Below are 14,882 nucleotides of genomic sequence, written 5' to 3' on the forward strand. Positions count from 1 at the left end.
ATGTAGATCAATCCACCATATTTGGCCTGTGTAGAGTTTGTTTACATTTGTCTAATTTCTTCTCTCTGTGTCGCGGCTTGATTGAGTTTAATTGGTTTTTATGGTGCTCATCTATAACAGTAACAAAATTGGTGTTTAAGATCTGTTTCTGTTTAGCTTTTCAGAGAGGATGCAATCACAACTAACAGTCTATGAACTGACGGAGGCAGGCCGGTCTCAAGGCAGACACATTTGCCTTTAATAATGGTAGTTTATATATTTCGCAACTTAATCTCAGTTTCAAAATCACGCTAAACAAAACAACTTCAAGTGGAAATGAATATCTGTACAAACTGACTGTATTACACGCCAAGGCAGGCGATAAGCATTTTGACAGTGATAGCCGGAATACTGACCATAAAGACTATAATATCTGGCTATAAATACTTAAACTAGCCATTACTTTTCAGTTTAAAACGCTCGTCAAGTTATGATTATGCAAGCAGCGAAAGCTAAGGTAACCAAATTCATTCTCCGAAAAGCTAACAAATAATATATAACCTAGCTGCTCTCCCATTCAAGGAGGTCACAGTCAATACTTGCAAAACCCTCGAAGACTGATTGAAAAAGAGATCTATTATTGACCAGACGAAAGATTGACTTGTTGACCTTCGTGGAGAAAATTAACTCTAGAAACAGTTTAAACTGAAAGAATCAAAGCTGTCCCATATCGAGAGCTTAACTAAGAAGCGAAACAAGTCGTTTTGTACTCAGTACCGAACTGTAAAAACAGTGCAAACTGCAAACAATGCCTTGCTCCTGAAACTCGCAGTTACAAAGTTGTCCGATTCGGGATCCCATAAACACTGGCTTGTAATCTCCAGGCCTTGATCGCGTATTTCGCCGATGTAGACGACAGATACCACCTTAGTCTCCGGTGGAGTTATTTCCTTGACGCGCGACTCCACCGCTTGGCTAATAGCCGCACATTGCGCGACGCATCTTTGACTGTCATAGTCACAGTCCATCAGAGAACTGTCCAGCTCTTCTGTTATAATGTGTTTGATGACTTCTTGTGATTCCAGATCGTCCTGGAAATCTTTTAAATCTGCGATGTCGTGAGCTGTGTTCAGCGGAAGGGTGAACTTCGGTGAGCAGCTGAAGCTAAGCCCACTCGATTCGTCTTCCGCGCCGTGCCACGTTGACGACCGCTGTCGTTCGACACAGCTTGCAATTCCAGATGCGATGGAATTGATGCTCGTTGTACGAAGACGTTCCCGCTTCTGCTTCCTTAAGAATGGCTCCACGGAATTGAGCGTCACAGATCTTTTCCTAACTGCTGTGGAGGCGCTCATGATTCGTGCCCGGCGTCAAAAGTATATATCAACTGTGTAACAAAGAACAAATTCAAAATCAATGTTCGCGCCCGGCTCTTGCAAGCCTACGGATATATGCTTGTTTAGTTAACACTGTCTTTGTTTGGCGCCTCGAGCGCGGTGTCATCCAGATGATATACAATAAATCGGTTTGGTGAGAACATGCCTTTTAATGACCCCGCTATCAGGTACAAAGACGTCAACGACCGAAGTATTTTTACAGCTTTTCTGAATAGAAATGAAAAGTTCCCGGTATTGCTGATATAAGAGGATTACAATAATCCCTCTTGATATGGCTAAAATATTCATGGTTCAGGTTGTAAAGGGACAGATCTGTCACGCTCTCGTAAGAAAATTTTCAACACAGATATTTCGGTTACGTCGTCTAGTTTCCCCTATCAGTGGATTTTTAAAAGTATTTTGAAGTCATAGATTTAGGGCATTTGAGTTATTCCGGCAGAATTAAATCCAGATGGTAGATACTTACAGTTCTTTAGCTTCACATGCAGTTGTTGCGAGAAACTGTCGAGCCAAGTCTTCTTTACAGAACGCAAAGGGTGATGTGCTGGACTGGTTGAGTTCCAATGTAATCTTTGAATCGCCGAACGTGAAGAACTCTCCTCATGACTACGATAGTCGGTTAAAGGTCGCATCACCGCCGAGGAAAATTTCATTAGAAGCGACTTTTAATTAAAAGCCGGTTGAAAACCCCAAGCCCTCAGAAACACTGATCTCATTAAAACTTATTAAAGAGAACCAGGTGTCTTGGGCTAAAGTAAAAGATCTTAAATCCTCTCCTCTTTCATTCAGATGTCCCCACTCCTTTTCTGGGTTAAAATATCACTCCGTGGCAAAATTGTTCCATTCACCGCGATTCAAGTAAACCATGGGAAAATATATACACATTACATCCTATATCAAGTTTATCGACTCATGAAGGAATTTGGGAACAAATATTTCATCATGACCCTGATGAAATGTAATTATAAGTTATTTTCGACCTGTTCATGACAAGATTTTCGATTCTGTTAAAAGTATGTTACTTAGGAAAACTCAAACACAATGTTATATAATACTTGAAAAAGTTTTCATTATATGTGAGTTTGTGCCCACCTAATAGTGCTATAACCAACTGAAGACGTGTGTTTTATTTTTATGTTCTAATTCTATAAATGCTGACACGGAGCAAATACCTTTTTGCTTGCCAAAAAACAAAAAAAATAGCACCAGACCTTCAGGAATCTTCACGCAATCTTCCGATTATCTCACAGCAATCGCAGTAAAACGAGCCTAACAAGCAAAAATCATCCTATGAAAACAAAAATCCATTAGAAAGAGAAATCTAGAAGAACAACGAAGGAAAACCATCTGTGGATACTATTGAATTCAATGTGAAGGGTCTAAGTTAAAAACTGAGCAATGACTACATGTCATCCCCTTTTGAACAAAAACATCCAAGAAATGATATGTAAAAAGTAAAATGTTTCACGTTTTTATCCAACCACGAAACGCTCAAGTAAAGCTGGTTTAGTAATTAAACTTGGCGAGTAAAACTCTCCAGTTAAATCGTGACCCCACGTCAATACAAGTGGTTTTTTTGGTATAATTTCTGGACTTGCTGGACTGGACTCACGTTTAGCCGGGCTCCACACTTTGATAAACAAAAAACTGTATTCAGTCAGACCCCACCCCCCCCCCCTCCCCTTATTTTGGGTCAAAAAAAAAAATCGCAGAAGGAAAAGCCGGCAGGGCAAGCAACGGCCCCCCCTTCCCCTCTTAGCTCAAGGTCTAGATCCCCCACTGGTCGGTGGTGGCCTGTGGTATTGGTCAGCCATGTTTTGTTTTCCTGTCTTTTTGGGGGGTTGTTGGGTTGTTTTTTGTTTTTTTTTCTTTTCGGCCGCTATTGACTAAGTTTTTTTGTTTGTTTGTTTGTTTTTGTTTTGTTTTTTTCGGCTGCCATCAACCGAAAAACATTCAATGTAATTGAAATGAGTGTGAATAAGTGGACTTGACTTGAACTTTTCAGTTTCATCTGTGATTCCGGTTAATGTATCTTATCCTTCATTCATCTTCTTTTTTCTTTGTTCTTAGCTCTGTGGCAGTGTTTTCTTTGTCTTTGTTTATTACTATTTTGAGGTTTCCCGCCCTAAATTCCAAGATCATTTCTAACGGAGCAAGACAAACTATATCTCCTAAACAAATAAACAAACAACCAAACCAATAAACAAACCAGTAAACAAACGTTAACAATCGAAGGAAACTGACAAAAGGGAATCGAGCAAACAGAGAGAAAATTGAAAATGCTACTGAACGACACATAGGCCTTATTCCCGATAACCGCCATTTTTGTTTTTACATTATAATGCAAATCAAGCACGTGATTTCTGAGGGGGCAAACAAGTTAAAATCGGTAAATTTCAGCTGGTTTCTTCTCATGTCTGATAATGTTTTTCATATCCATGCATTGGTTTCAGTATTGGGGTGAAAATATTCCAAGTTTTACAGAATTTCGGCGCTTTTATAAAAAGAAAACAGCTCGCGTAGTTAATAAGTCAAGTTATGAAGAAACTTTTTCAAACTTAAATTGATAATAAAATCATTATTTCATAACTTGGCTCCTAAATATGATTTTGGTACAGATACTTAACCATTTAGGCGAGCCGATTTTTTGAAAAGTGGAAACCATTTCAATGTTTGCCACCTGGCGGACAACGTGGCTGATTTGCATTACAATACGAAAACCATCATGGCGGCTATCGTGAATATGGGCTATTTCCAAAGACAGGAGCCCAAATTAAAGATCAGAGAGAAAATTGTAGGAGAGAAAAGCCTTTTTCTCATTCCTACCATCAAGTATTAAACCAAGAAACAAATAAACAGCAAACAAACAAAAATAACTGAACATTTTCGCTGACCATTTGTTTAAGCTGTATCTTAGAATGCCATCGAGAACCTCGACCTATATCGACCAAGTAACGTGGCCAACATTTCCCGCGAAAAAGGAGCATGCAATCGAGGCATTTGAATCTCAATACAGTGACACCCAATGCCTCGTTTGCATGTATTCAGTTGGCGCGTGTTTTGAACAGTACGCACTCTTGGGTGTAAGATGATTAGTTCGGTAACTCTATGAGGTTCTTAGAATTGAGATTGCGATAAGGTCATCACCAGATAGATTGCCATTAGCCACAAAACCAGATTATGAGCATAACCATCGCAACATATTGCTCAGACGTGTCAGCTTGATTAAGTCTTTATCAAACACCTGTCAGTTAAATTAGCATCTCAATTGTTTTAACTGCACGTTTAAAGTGACGCTTTGTTTACACCTCTATACCAAATTAACATCTCATTTATCCAACGAAATCCATTGGTGTTGGTGACAAGTAATTGCGATATAAGTGGAAGTAAGGAAACACTTTCCATTGTCTCAGACAAAGGGTTTCACACCGGCCGGAAATGGTGCCTTTTATAGCTTTATTTAATACGCAGATCAAGTTGAACAAAGAAAATGGTTTCACCTCACTGGCCACTTTAACGGAGACGTGAGCAGAACGTGAAAGAAACACCGTTGAAAGTTTAGCCGGTAAAAGCTTACAACGACCCTTCATAGCGGGAAGTGACCTCTGAAATGCCTGCGAGTGAGGCATCTAGCAGACGCAGTTCGGTGATTGCGGAGGCACAAGGAAAGCCATCTGTGAATATACTTGAACCCGGCGCCAGACAAATGCGCACGCATTCCGCTTCTTCAAAAGCAACCAGAAGAAAATCCGTAACTATGTATCCAAGATCGCACCAAACAGGCCAGAGTGAAATTCCAAATCCATTGCCGCCAAACATCGCCAATACCTACAGATTGGGACCTGACAAGGACAAACGTTTTTGCTGTAAGGATGTGAAGGACGCCATCGACAGTGTTTTGGAAAGCCAGCTCAAAGGACTGCCTTACGATCCTGAAAAATGTAAGAGTATGCTGCCGAGCATAGCAGACGAAATCAAGGACAAGGTCAAGGTGCTGGGCTTCGAGAGATTCAAACTGGTATGTATCGTTACCATCGGGCAGTTGAACAATCAAGGCATACGAGTGGCGAGTAGGTGTCTTTGGGACACCGAAAATGATCGCATGGCAACGTCTTCGTACTGTGGCAATGATCTCTTCGCTACAGCAGCCGTGTTTGGAATATATCGAGAATAGCGCCGGTCAGTCATCAAGTGTGCGTACCTGAGTGATTTCCACACAAGTATTGGGTGGTGTGTTGTGCTTGGGCAATGCTGACCTTAATCAATTCTAGAGTAAGCGTTGCTTTGCTTTCACATTTTTTTGTTATGAAAACGACGACCCGGATACAAAAGGGAAAATTCTCCTATCTCGCTGGAGGCTTAGTAAAAAGCTTGAAAAGTAAAAAGTATGTCTAGTGATATAGACGGCCACGATTTGCCTCTAAACTTGAAGCTACAAATTTATTTTCGTATCTGTCTCTGTCTATTTTGTCGATGCTTCGATATTCAAGGTAGTATTATCACGTTCATAAACTCTCAAATTATTTTGCTTGTGTTACACTGATGCACTTCCGCTTTTTGAGACTACATCAGTTTATTTTATATATGTGTGAGCGGCGTGAGTTTTGGCACGAGCGAATATTCACCATGTTCGATTTTCTCAAGGCTTTTCTAACACTTTCACCCGAAATTTGAAACTATTTAAAGTGCTTCTTCTAAGCCAAGTTTTATTTTTCCGAACTGCGAAAACCAAACAACAACACCACGTACACTAGGCTTTCATTTACAGCAGACTTCATTTAGAGTTATTAACTGACTTGAAGTTTGAAAGACTTGAAGGTCTGACTAGATAGAGCTCTATGTATTCTCATTGTGTTTGTCTAGCCTCCTGTGTTTGTAGTGCTCTTAGCGGTATCTTTCATCTTGTACCCTAGATTTCTTAGTTTTAAGTCTTTATGATATTTGTTTGCTCGATATCGTGGTGGGATGTTAATTGGATATTATATTGGTTTTGCGAAGAAAAAACCCCTCGAGGGAAACTGATCACGCCATAAACGTAGAGTCTCCATGGAAACCAACTGGACTTTACACGACTCATTAAGGATCGCACGCGTGAAACATGTGTTTTCTGAATAGTTCGCTGTGTTCAGCGCAATGTAGAACAGTCGAGATGTTGGCAAATGCATTGCACGGGTTAATTGACCGGAAAAGTAGTCTTCACTGTGATCACTGTCTAAGTTATTTCATGGGTTTATTTATTTTTTCAATGCTCTCTTATATTAAATTAATACCGCTAGAAAGGAAAAAAAGTAGTCATGTATTAAGGGAGCTACTTCATGGTTTGCCGCATCTTGAAACGTTTGGGCTAAATCTCTCAAGTTCGTCGTTTGTAATCCGTGTTAATCACTCCATCCTTAACCATCCTTGTTCCTTTATGGTTTATTATTATCTCTTTGGTGTTTTTCTATCTTAGTAAACTACTATTTTCAGGTTTCCTTCAATTTAGAGGTAATTTTGTACATGGCCAAAACAATTGAAAAAACCAGACTGAGCTCCTTTCAAAGTATTATTTAAAGAACAGATCACAAATTTTGGCTGGTTCTGACTTGGACCTCTTAAAACAGAACAGGTATACTGTATCTAGTGACTGTATACATTTCGTAGTTATGTGAAATTTGTGGTTTTCCCATCACTTTATACATGGTGTTGAGGGGTGTTCTTAATCGAAGTTCCTTGCTGTAGTATAACAGATTTTTAACGACCCAGAATTTTAAATGGTAGACTGCTGGACAGTCTAGACGTAGTAGGGTTGTTTTGCCTTTCGTAAGAGTTTTCTAATCTGTCTGAAGTTGATCAGCTTAGTTTATGTGTAGACTGAAAAACTACCGTGCAATGCATATGTCAGTAATTGAGTGGGTCAAATATAAGTGTGCAAATTAAAATATGTTTTGTAATATAGCAATGTTGTCTCTATGAAGTGAAAATGTTATTGCAGTGACAACGGTTAATTTGGGTACTTTATAAAACCTGTCGTTTAGTGCACCAAATTAACTGAAGTCAGCGTGCCTTTACCTGAACTGTCTTCTTGCAGCAGACTAACCAATGACCTCCTCGTATGAGAGGAGGGCTTAATGTGAAGTCCGTTATATCTCTCTCTAATCTCACTGATGATTGAAGTTAGTCAATAAGCGGAAAAGAAATTCAACAGTTATTTACAAAATACTGGTGTTATGCCAATATGGCCTGCAAACAAAACTAATCGATGGCTCTTGAATTAAGAGCCCAAACGTTCTTCAGTCCCCTTGTAAGATTCGGTACTACAGGGTGTTATATTGCCGTTTTCACATGACGTCACTAAAATTCAAGCTACAAAACCTCCATGATGTATAAGAGCAGCTGAAAACTAATTTTCGTACAAATTTTTGCCCCGAAGGGGTTCTTGGTTTTGTGATAGACTGCGCTTGAATTTCTAGGTTTTTGCGTGACGCGGCATTTACGTGACGGCCGAGAGAGCTGTCATGTTAGTTAAAAATGTGACTTAATTCGGGTAATTTGGCTATCTGAACAGTTCTTGTATTAGAAAAAGTATTATTTTAATGTTTTTGAGTTCCTCGAGAGATAAATTCACCCTTTTGTAGCAAAACTCAACGACAGATGTTTCTGTTGGTTTCCGGCCGCCATGTTGGTGCCCATCCGGATGGGCACCAGCATGGCGTCTCCATACAAATCTCTACAAATTTGGGTAAAAAGTTTCTCCGCATATCTTGCATAAGAAAAATTGCTGTGACCTGAATCTTGTCGAGAGTCTTTGAACATTTACTTTCTATCTTTTCTCAGCTTCTGGACTTTATCTATTGAACGGTTTTGATTTTTATTTTGATCTACTTTGAATGGCGTGACACTGAAAACCAGCAATAAAGACAACGAATACAGGCAATATTTCAAATCTGCTTCGCAGTTTCGATAACAAATTATCATAATGCTTGCGTGTAATCAGCGCGTGATTAGATTTAACTTGGTTCACTCCGGACTCACTGACTACAAACAAAAGTTCCCGTGCTTAACCCGTGTCTGTGAAATAATAATAAAGATAACGTGTTATACAGTTAACCGTCACGCAATGGGAGAGTGTCGTTTACTCCATCGCAACTTTCACCACTTTACTCAGTTGTACATGGTTTAATTTTCTTCGGCCAGTTCTGCTTATGCTCTTGCGTCTTAATCCGCGTAAACGAATTTGAATGAGCTCGGCGCCGCGAATCAAAACGAAAATATTGCTGTTTTCTCATTTAATCTCGCCTTGGGGGGTTCATTTATCTCTAATCTATAATCCGGTCAATTGCAGTTATTATTAAAAGTCAAGAAAAGCAAACCGGTTTTCCCTGTTACCACAGGGATGCCAATAGAGTTTTTGGAGATCAAGTCTAGCCTAGTTCTTACGACTTCTTCCACAGTTGGTTTTGTGCCGTTTGTATTTTAGCGCTCTTTAAAAGAAGTGAGGATTATCTATTTGCCTGATTTACTCTGGTGTGTTTGGGTCACTGAACGAGGAAAAAATGAGGAAAACTGGGGCAAGCCTTTCTCCGAGGCCTTAAACTCGTTCCCAATCCCCTCCAAGCGAGCGTTTAGCGGATCAATGAGAAGAATGACACACACTCCGGCCTTATTTTCCCGAATCTTGGCTCCTAGAGGGGAGAAAATAACGGGAAAATAAGCGGTGTCCCAGAACCCTCAGTGTGTGTAAAACATCGGGCAGTCCAGAAGTATTAAGGTCTATCCCTGGCCAAGCGGCCATTTCAGTAACCTAGACCATAAGATTTGCAGGCTTGCAGACGACCCTGCTTAGCACGTTCCCGTCTGCTTGATTAGGGTTAGCTCTCAATCAGAGTGGTAATGGAAAAACTTTAAAAAAATGTCTGCAGCTCTAAAATCTGAGGTTTATTTTCTCCCCTGGATTTAATGAAAATTTACAACACCATTTTATAGGGGATATACCTGTCAACGCAGTTTTAATCTGTGGATTTCCAGCCGATTACCGGTTCAAGTTTTATAACAAGCTTAGTGAGCCAGCCAAGTGCTATGGTTTCGTGCAACTCCCCATTCACGGCTGGACTGACGTGCGCTTTCCATTTAAGGAAGCAGCACATTTAGACTTGGACTCAGCTTAATGAGACTGGTAACCAGTGGTGATTTTTCCAACAATTTTCACAGGTTTTTTTTTTTTTTTAGCAAACAATAGCTGTCACGCAGGAAGTACGAACATGTACGTACACTGGCCTTGTAGAGTAGAGACAAGAAATATTATAATAGCTTGGTAATTTTTATTATGACCAATGTACCATAAATATATATATTGATTATACACGATTATGTAGGAAATACCAATAACCTTTTTTACAACAATTTTTTAAATTTAAAATTACTCTAAATTATAAAATTCAAATTGATACCGTTTCACTGTTTAAAATGATCGGCTAATTAAATATTGGGTATTTTTCTAGTTATCCGCTCTTCATCACCTGTCAGTTTAATACTCGTGCATAGTCTTCTGAAACTAGGAACAACGAATATATATCTCATACAGCGTTTCTGACATCATTTACAGAATGCTTTGCTGTACTGTTCCCTTTACAACTAAGAAGTACAAATAAAGTACACATTTTTTGAAGCAGTCAAAAGGCGTGGAATTGCAATGGGGTTAGTAAGTCAATCAGTTAGTTAGCCAGTCAGTCAATCAGCCAGTCAGTCAGTCAGTCAGTCAGTCAGTCAATCAGTCAGTCGGTCAATCAGTCAGTCAGTCGGTCGGTCAGTCAGTCAGTCAGTCGGTCGACCATTCTGTCCTTCAGTCAGTGTTAGTCAGCCCGTCACTCAGCCAGTCAGTCAGTCAGTCAGTCAGTCAGTCAGTCAGTCAGTCAGTCAGTCAGTCAGTCAGTCAGTCAACCAGTCACAGAAGTGGAATTTGAAAGCTTGTTTACGAGATATTAGCTACTTGGATACTTGTTGACGAATCATCGCCTGTTTCATGTCGAATAAAGCGTGTTTTCGTGCCAGTCAGTGTTAATTGGCAAGGCGTGCAGCGCGCGACCCTTGACTGCTCATGCGTGACATTTTACGTGCCGACTTGTCACGGCATTCTTAGGAGTAATTGAAATTCGTCGCCATTCGAACAAGTAATTATCTCTTGATATCATTATCAGTTTATGTGAACTAGAAAGTATGCAGTTAATTATATAACCCTTCCACTGACCAAAGAATCGTGGCTAAACATTGTCCTCGTATTCTCCATCTCAAATGCAACGTTCTTTAACCAAGTATCATTTTAACTATGAACCATTCTTCAAACTTTTGCATACATAAGTTTATGCTGAGATATTTACGAATATGAACTTTATGATATGACCATTAAGGTATCTGCTCGCCCAACCTGTTGTAGCCTGCGCTCGTCAAAGATATTGGCGCAAAAGTGACTTTTAAGTATCTACCTCTTTCGGCTGTAAGACGATCCATTTGTCATGTTTCTTATTTATGTAAGTTATTTTGACTTCTTTAGTTACAAATTCACCTTTCTGTTTTGTTTGGCAAGCATTGTTGAAGTTACAAACTCCTTGTTTACGTTTTGCGATGCGTAAGTTTGCCATCCCATTATCATTTCTCCTCGTTTGCATCAGCTTTTATGCCCGCAAGCATAAATTCCTCGGGAGCTAGGTTTTACTCAGGGATAGGAGAGTGAATCGCATTTTTGATGCTCTTGATGCATTTCTCTCTCTCCGACCTCTTCTGGGCGTAAACACCATACACCGTGGCAACCGCAATGAGATCGTCGTTCTTGTAAATATACTCAGCAAAACCGTCTTTGTCAATGCCAATCACTCCCTCATCCCAAGCACAGCCGCTTTGTATGGCAGGGGCTGGCTTCAGCTTCTGTGTAATGTAGCACGTACATATAAACTTATACTTCTTCATGTCGAGTGCGACGACTCTGTCGCGAAGTATCTTGACGAGTTCGCGCGTAGTCGCCGCGCATTCGCCAGCCACATACCTCTTCCCGCTGAGTTTGCTCTCCAATACGTCTCGAATGACTTTGCTTACGTTTTCTTTGACAAATCCACTCGGAATCTTCACTTTTTCAGGGTCGACCGGAAGAGAGCGTGATCGACTTCTCAAGGGATAATCAGCGTGTGTCACGACGGCAATTCCACGATCATCGTCCCGTACCGTGGGTCGCTCTTGTGCGTCGAACAAAGAAGTCTTTCTTTTCCTCACAGCAGTGTTCTTTGCTAGAGTTATTCCCTCCAGGTCATGAATTAACTTCTTGGCAGAAATCTCAGACTCCATATCGAAACAGTTATCAAAAGAGTTGCTCGCAGTAACGAGAGACACACCTCCTTCACACCTTCTTTGTGGGTCTCTCCGCCGAATCGAAGTTTTTTATAGTTTCTCAGGATAAGCCCTTGTTTCCGTTCGTGTTCCTTAATCCGCGCTATTGAAAAACTTGCTCACGTAAGCGACTACGTTGCACAAAACACGATAGTGATAGTTCGTGTGGTTGGACACGCAAATTCACGTTTGACTTGCATCAGCAGCTACAATGTTAAGAACTTTTAATCACAATGCGCGCCTTGTTTATGACCTTTCAAATGTAAACAAAATTCCAAACAAGATAAACTGTGTCTACTTAAATGTTTGGCCCCAGGTCACTGAAAAAATAATCGCGCGGTAGAATCCTGTCTTGGCTTGTTTTTGTAAGAAAATGTAAACGGTTTATTCGCTAGATTGTCCCTTTTTCGTCAAAACAGGCTCAAAATAACTAAAGAACCACCGCGGTTTCACAGAGTATTAAAAGCGCTTCTAATTAGAGCACTTCACTTATTGCGGTCGGTCGGATACAGTAATTAAAAAGAAATGTTTGGGTAATGGCATCCTTTCTACAACCGGTAAAGCCCGTTTTAATTTCGAGTTATTACTCAACAGACATGAACAAGAAATTATCTTTCCATCTTCCCACTTTCTTTTCGTGGTGATCTCATTACCCCTAAATCAGAAATTGGTGGACGCAATTGTTTTAACATGGGTTTCGCGTCCGCAGGAAGGCAATTCACGACATAAAGAAAGAAAAAGAAAAAGAAAACAATAGTAATCAAGAGCATTGCATGACCCTTCTGAAAGATTGGCTTTCGTGCGTGTCCGCCGGAAAGGAATACACAGTTAAAGAAAGGAAAAGAAAGAAAGAAAACAACGTTGCATGACCGTGTTACGAGAGATGGCACTGACGTGATCGCGGGTCACGAAATACTTCAAAATTGTTTCAGTAAGCGCTATATCTTGAATACCGATCTCTTATTAGCTACTCACTATCTTTTCAACATAGTGGTGAGACTAGCACGCAATGTGCGATTGTTAACAAAATGGCAGCTGTTTCTTTGCACTTTCGACTGCGTCTTTGAAGAGCATTTAGATGATAAAATTTTGAACGACCAGTAGATTTGTACTAAAAAATTAGATTATTCACTCTCGAGTTCTCAGCGTGATCATAGACGAGAGCTGCACCCTTGTCAACTATCACGCGATATCTCGAGCTCGTAATGTAATTGTTTTTTGTTTTTTTGTTTTTGTTTTTTTGTTTTTAAAAAAAGGCAAGTTGAATCTTTTCTCAAGACCTAAAATTCTAATTTGAACTTCTCATCTGCTGGTATTAAACCTTCGTCCCACTTGGTGCTTACTTATTTTCATCTAAATTAATATTCTAAATTGTGACTTGCTTCAATGCACAATGTTTAACGGATACGGCCAATTGTAAAGGAATCAGTGTTATTCCCTGTTATTCTTCAATTCTTCAATCTGCATTGCACATAAAGTATTTGTGTCAGCTCCTTGCGAGATTTTACGAAGGTTGCACGGCTGGTCCAGAGGCTTTTTTAAATTCTGATTAAATTATTTCCGCATTTTGATTGGATCTAGTTTCGATCAATTACATGACAGGCGAAAGATTACGTCATAATCGTTTCTTCATTATATTATAAAACTAATAGATTCCATGTTGCCGTGCGTCTGTCCTGTAACTGATCACCGTGACAGAAGACGTCATAATGTGATAAGAACAATACTAAGTGTCTCACTAAGCGATAGCCCATACATTCCCATAGGAGAGTCTCAGTGGGGTTAATCGTTGGCCGTAAAACGGAGCAAAAATGCAGCCGGTTACTCTTTTTGCCGGGAAAATGGCAAAAATTAGCCATGAAAAACACTAATCGTTAAAAAAAAAAAAAATTAGACCCAGAAGTGGTAGTCTCAAGTTGTCTCGTCAATACCTTTTGTACCTTGACATTTGGGCTTGGTATTTTAACTCACTATAGCAGTAAGCTGTATTAGTCTACAATTCATATAAATGATATCTTGTTCCATCCCTGGATGGTCCTAAGACCTTAAATATGTTTTACAGCAAGCAAAACAAATTTTCAACTTTTTTAAACAACGACAATTGATCTTTAGAATGAAAACTAGCGAAATTAATAACGGACGTTTGGCCGTCCTCACGACAGCGGAGGGAGCTTATGCTGTGTTTACATTTGAGCTTTTACCAAGGTAAACAGTTACTAAGGTCAAGTTACTTAACCTTGGTAAATTTTTCCAGTGTTTATACCGGCTCAAATAACTCAAGTTGATCTTTCAACATTCGCGCGCGCTGCATTAACAACGTCATTAAATCGAACTTGCACGAGGATCCCACCGCAGTGGAACAGGAGCAAATTGAGGTGCCGTCATTTTCATAGGCGAGGACCGTATTCCATAATATTGCGGCGAAAATTCAGTTGCTTGATCATACCCAGAGAAAGCATTGTTATATGCGTAGAAACGTGGATACGTTGTGTATGCAGCATCCTCCCTGGTGGCAAAATATATCGACAATAATTACACAACAAAGAATCGAAGTCTGTCGAGAGAAAGTTGTAAGTAATACTGAGAATGAAAAATACAATGCTTTCTTTTACGCGACGGATTGTTCGCCGTAAGAAGATCGAGCCAATCTTTCCATGTTATCTGCCAAGATTGTTAAAACTGGAAAAGAAACGTTTGTCGCACAATCCGCTCACCGCGTGAAATGAAATATTACGCCGCCACAAGCGGATATATCTGTCATCTTGACCTTGGTTACCAACTGTAACCATGCCTGATCACAGGGTAATTACAACTTTTACTTCGGTTAAATTTCTTTTGTCTTTTGCGGCATTTACCAAAGTATCAGTTGGCGTTTACACACGGAAAATATTTACCTAGGTTAGTAAACTCTGATACCTCGGTAAACCGTTCAAGTCTAAACACAGCATTAAGCAACGACGACGCCGCCGCCGAGGACGACGCCGAGTCAAATATGCAATGACAGTTTTCAATTCCAAACGGAGATATGAAAAATTAGCCGTCGTCGTTCACGTTGCCCAGACTACGAAGAACTTGGTCATTTCACGTTGTTGTTTTACAGAGGAAAGAAATGTACAAAGCTTTATAACGCACGAGCACAGCTATTGTTTC

At 39.9% G+C, this 14,882-nt stretch overlaps 3 protein-coding genes across 3 annotated transcripts in view; 1 reads left to right on the forward strand and 2 right to left on the reverse strand.

Annotated features, from left to right (window-relative positions):
- Positions 1-3,025, reverse strand: part of LOC145467863 (dynein light chain Tctex-type 5-B-like) — a 3,491-nt gene extending 466 nt beyond the window's left edge. Inside the window, exons 1-2 of the mRNA XM_081451471.1 lie at positions 1,843-3,025; positions 1-1,366 (exon numbers count right to left, since the gene is read on the reverse strand). The exon at positions 1-1,366 is cut by the window's left edge and continues 466 nt beyond it. Of these exons, the coding sequence (XP_081307597.1) occupies positions 750-1,334 (585 nt within the window). The 5' untranslated portion in view covers positions 1,335-1,366; positions 1,843-3,025 and the 3' untranslated portion in view covers positions 1-749. The remainder of the gene's footprint in view (positions 1,367-1,842) is intronic.
- Positions 3,026-4,496: 1,471 nt separating this feature from the next.
- Positions 4,497-9,640, forward strand: LOC145468374 (dynein light chain Tctex-type protein 2B-like). The gene is made up of 2 exons (XM_081452069.1): positions 4,497-7,692; positions 8,276-9,640. Exon 1 carries the CDS (start codon positions 4,987-4,989, stop codon positions 5,548-5,550), a length of 564 nt encoding a protein of 187 aa, XP_081308195.1. The 5' UTR covers positions 4,497-4,986; the 3' UTR covers positions 5,551-7,692; positions 8,276-9,640.
- A 111-nt stretch (positions 9,641-9,751) lies between these two features.
- Positions 9,752-12,886, reverse strand: LOC145467774 (dynein light chain Tctex-type-like). The gene has a single exon (XM_081451365.1). It carries the CDS (start codon positions 11,688-11,690, stop codon positions 11,064-11,066), a length of 627 nt encoding a protein of 208 aa, XP_081307491.1. The 5' UTR covers positions 11,691-12,886; the 3' UTR covers positions 9,752-11,063.
- Between the last annotated feature and the right edge of the window lie 1,996 nt (positions 12,887-14,882).

The sequence above is a fragment of the Orbicella franksi genome, chromosome 14, assembly GCF_964199315.1.
Source record: "Orbicella franksi chromosome 14, jaOrbFran1.1, whole genome shotgun sequence".
In the NCBI taxonomy this organism is placed as follows: domain Eukaryota; kingdom Metazoa; phylum Cnidaria; class Anthozoa; order Scleractinia; family Merulinidae; genus Orbicella; species Orbicella franksi.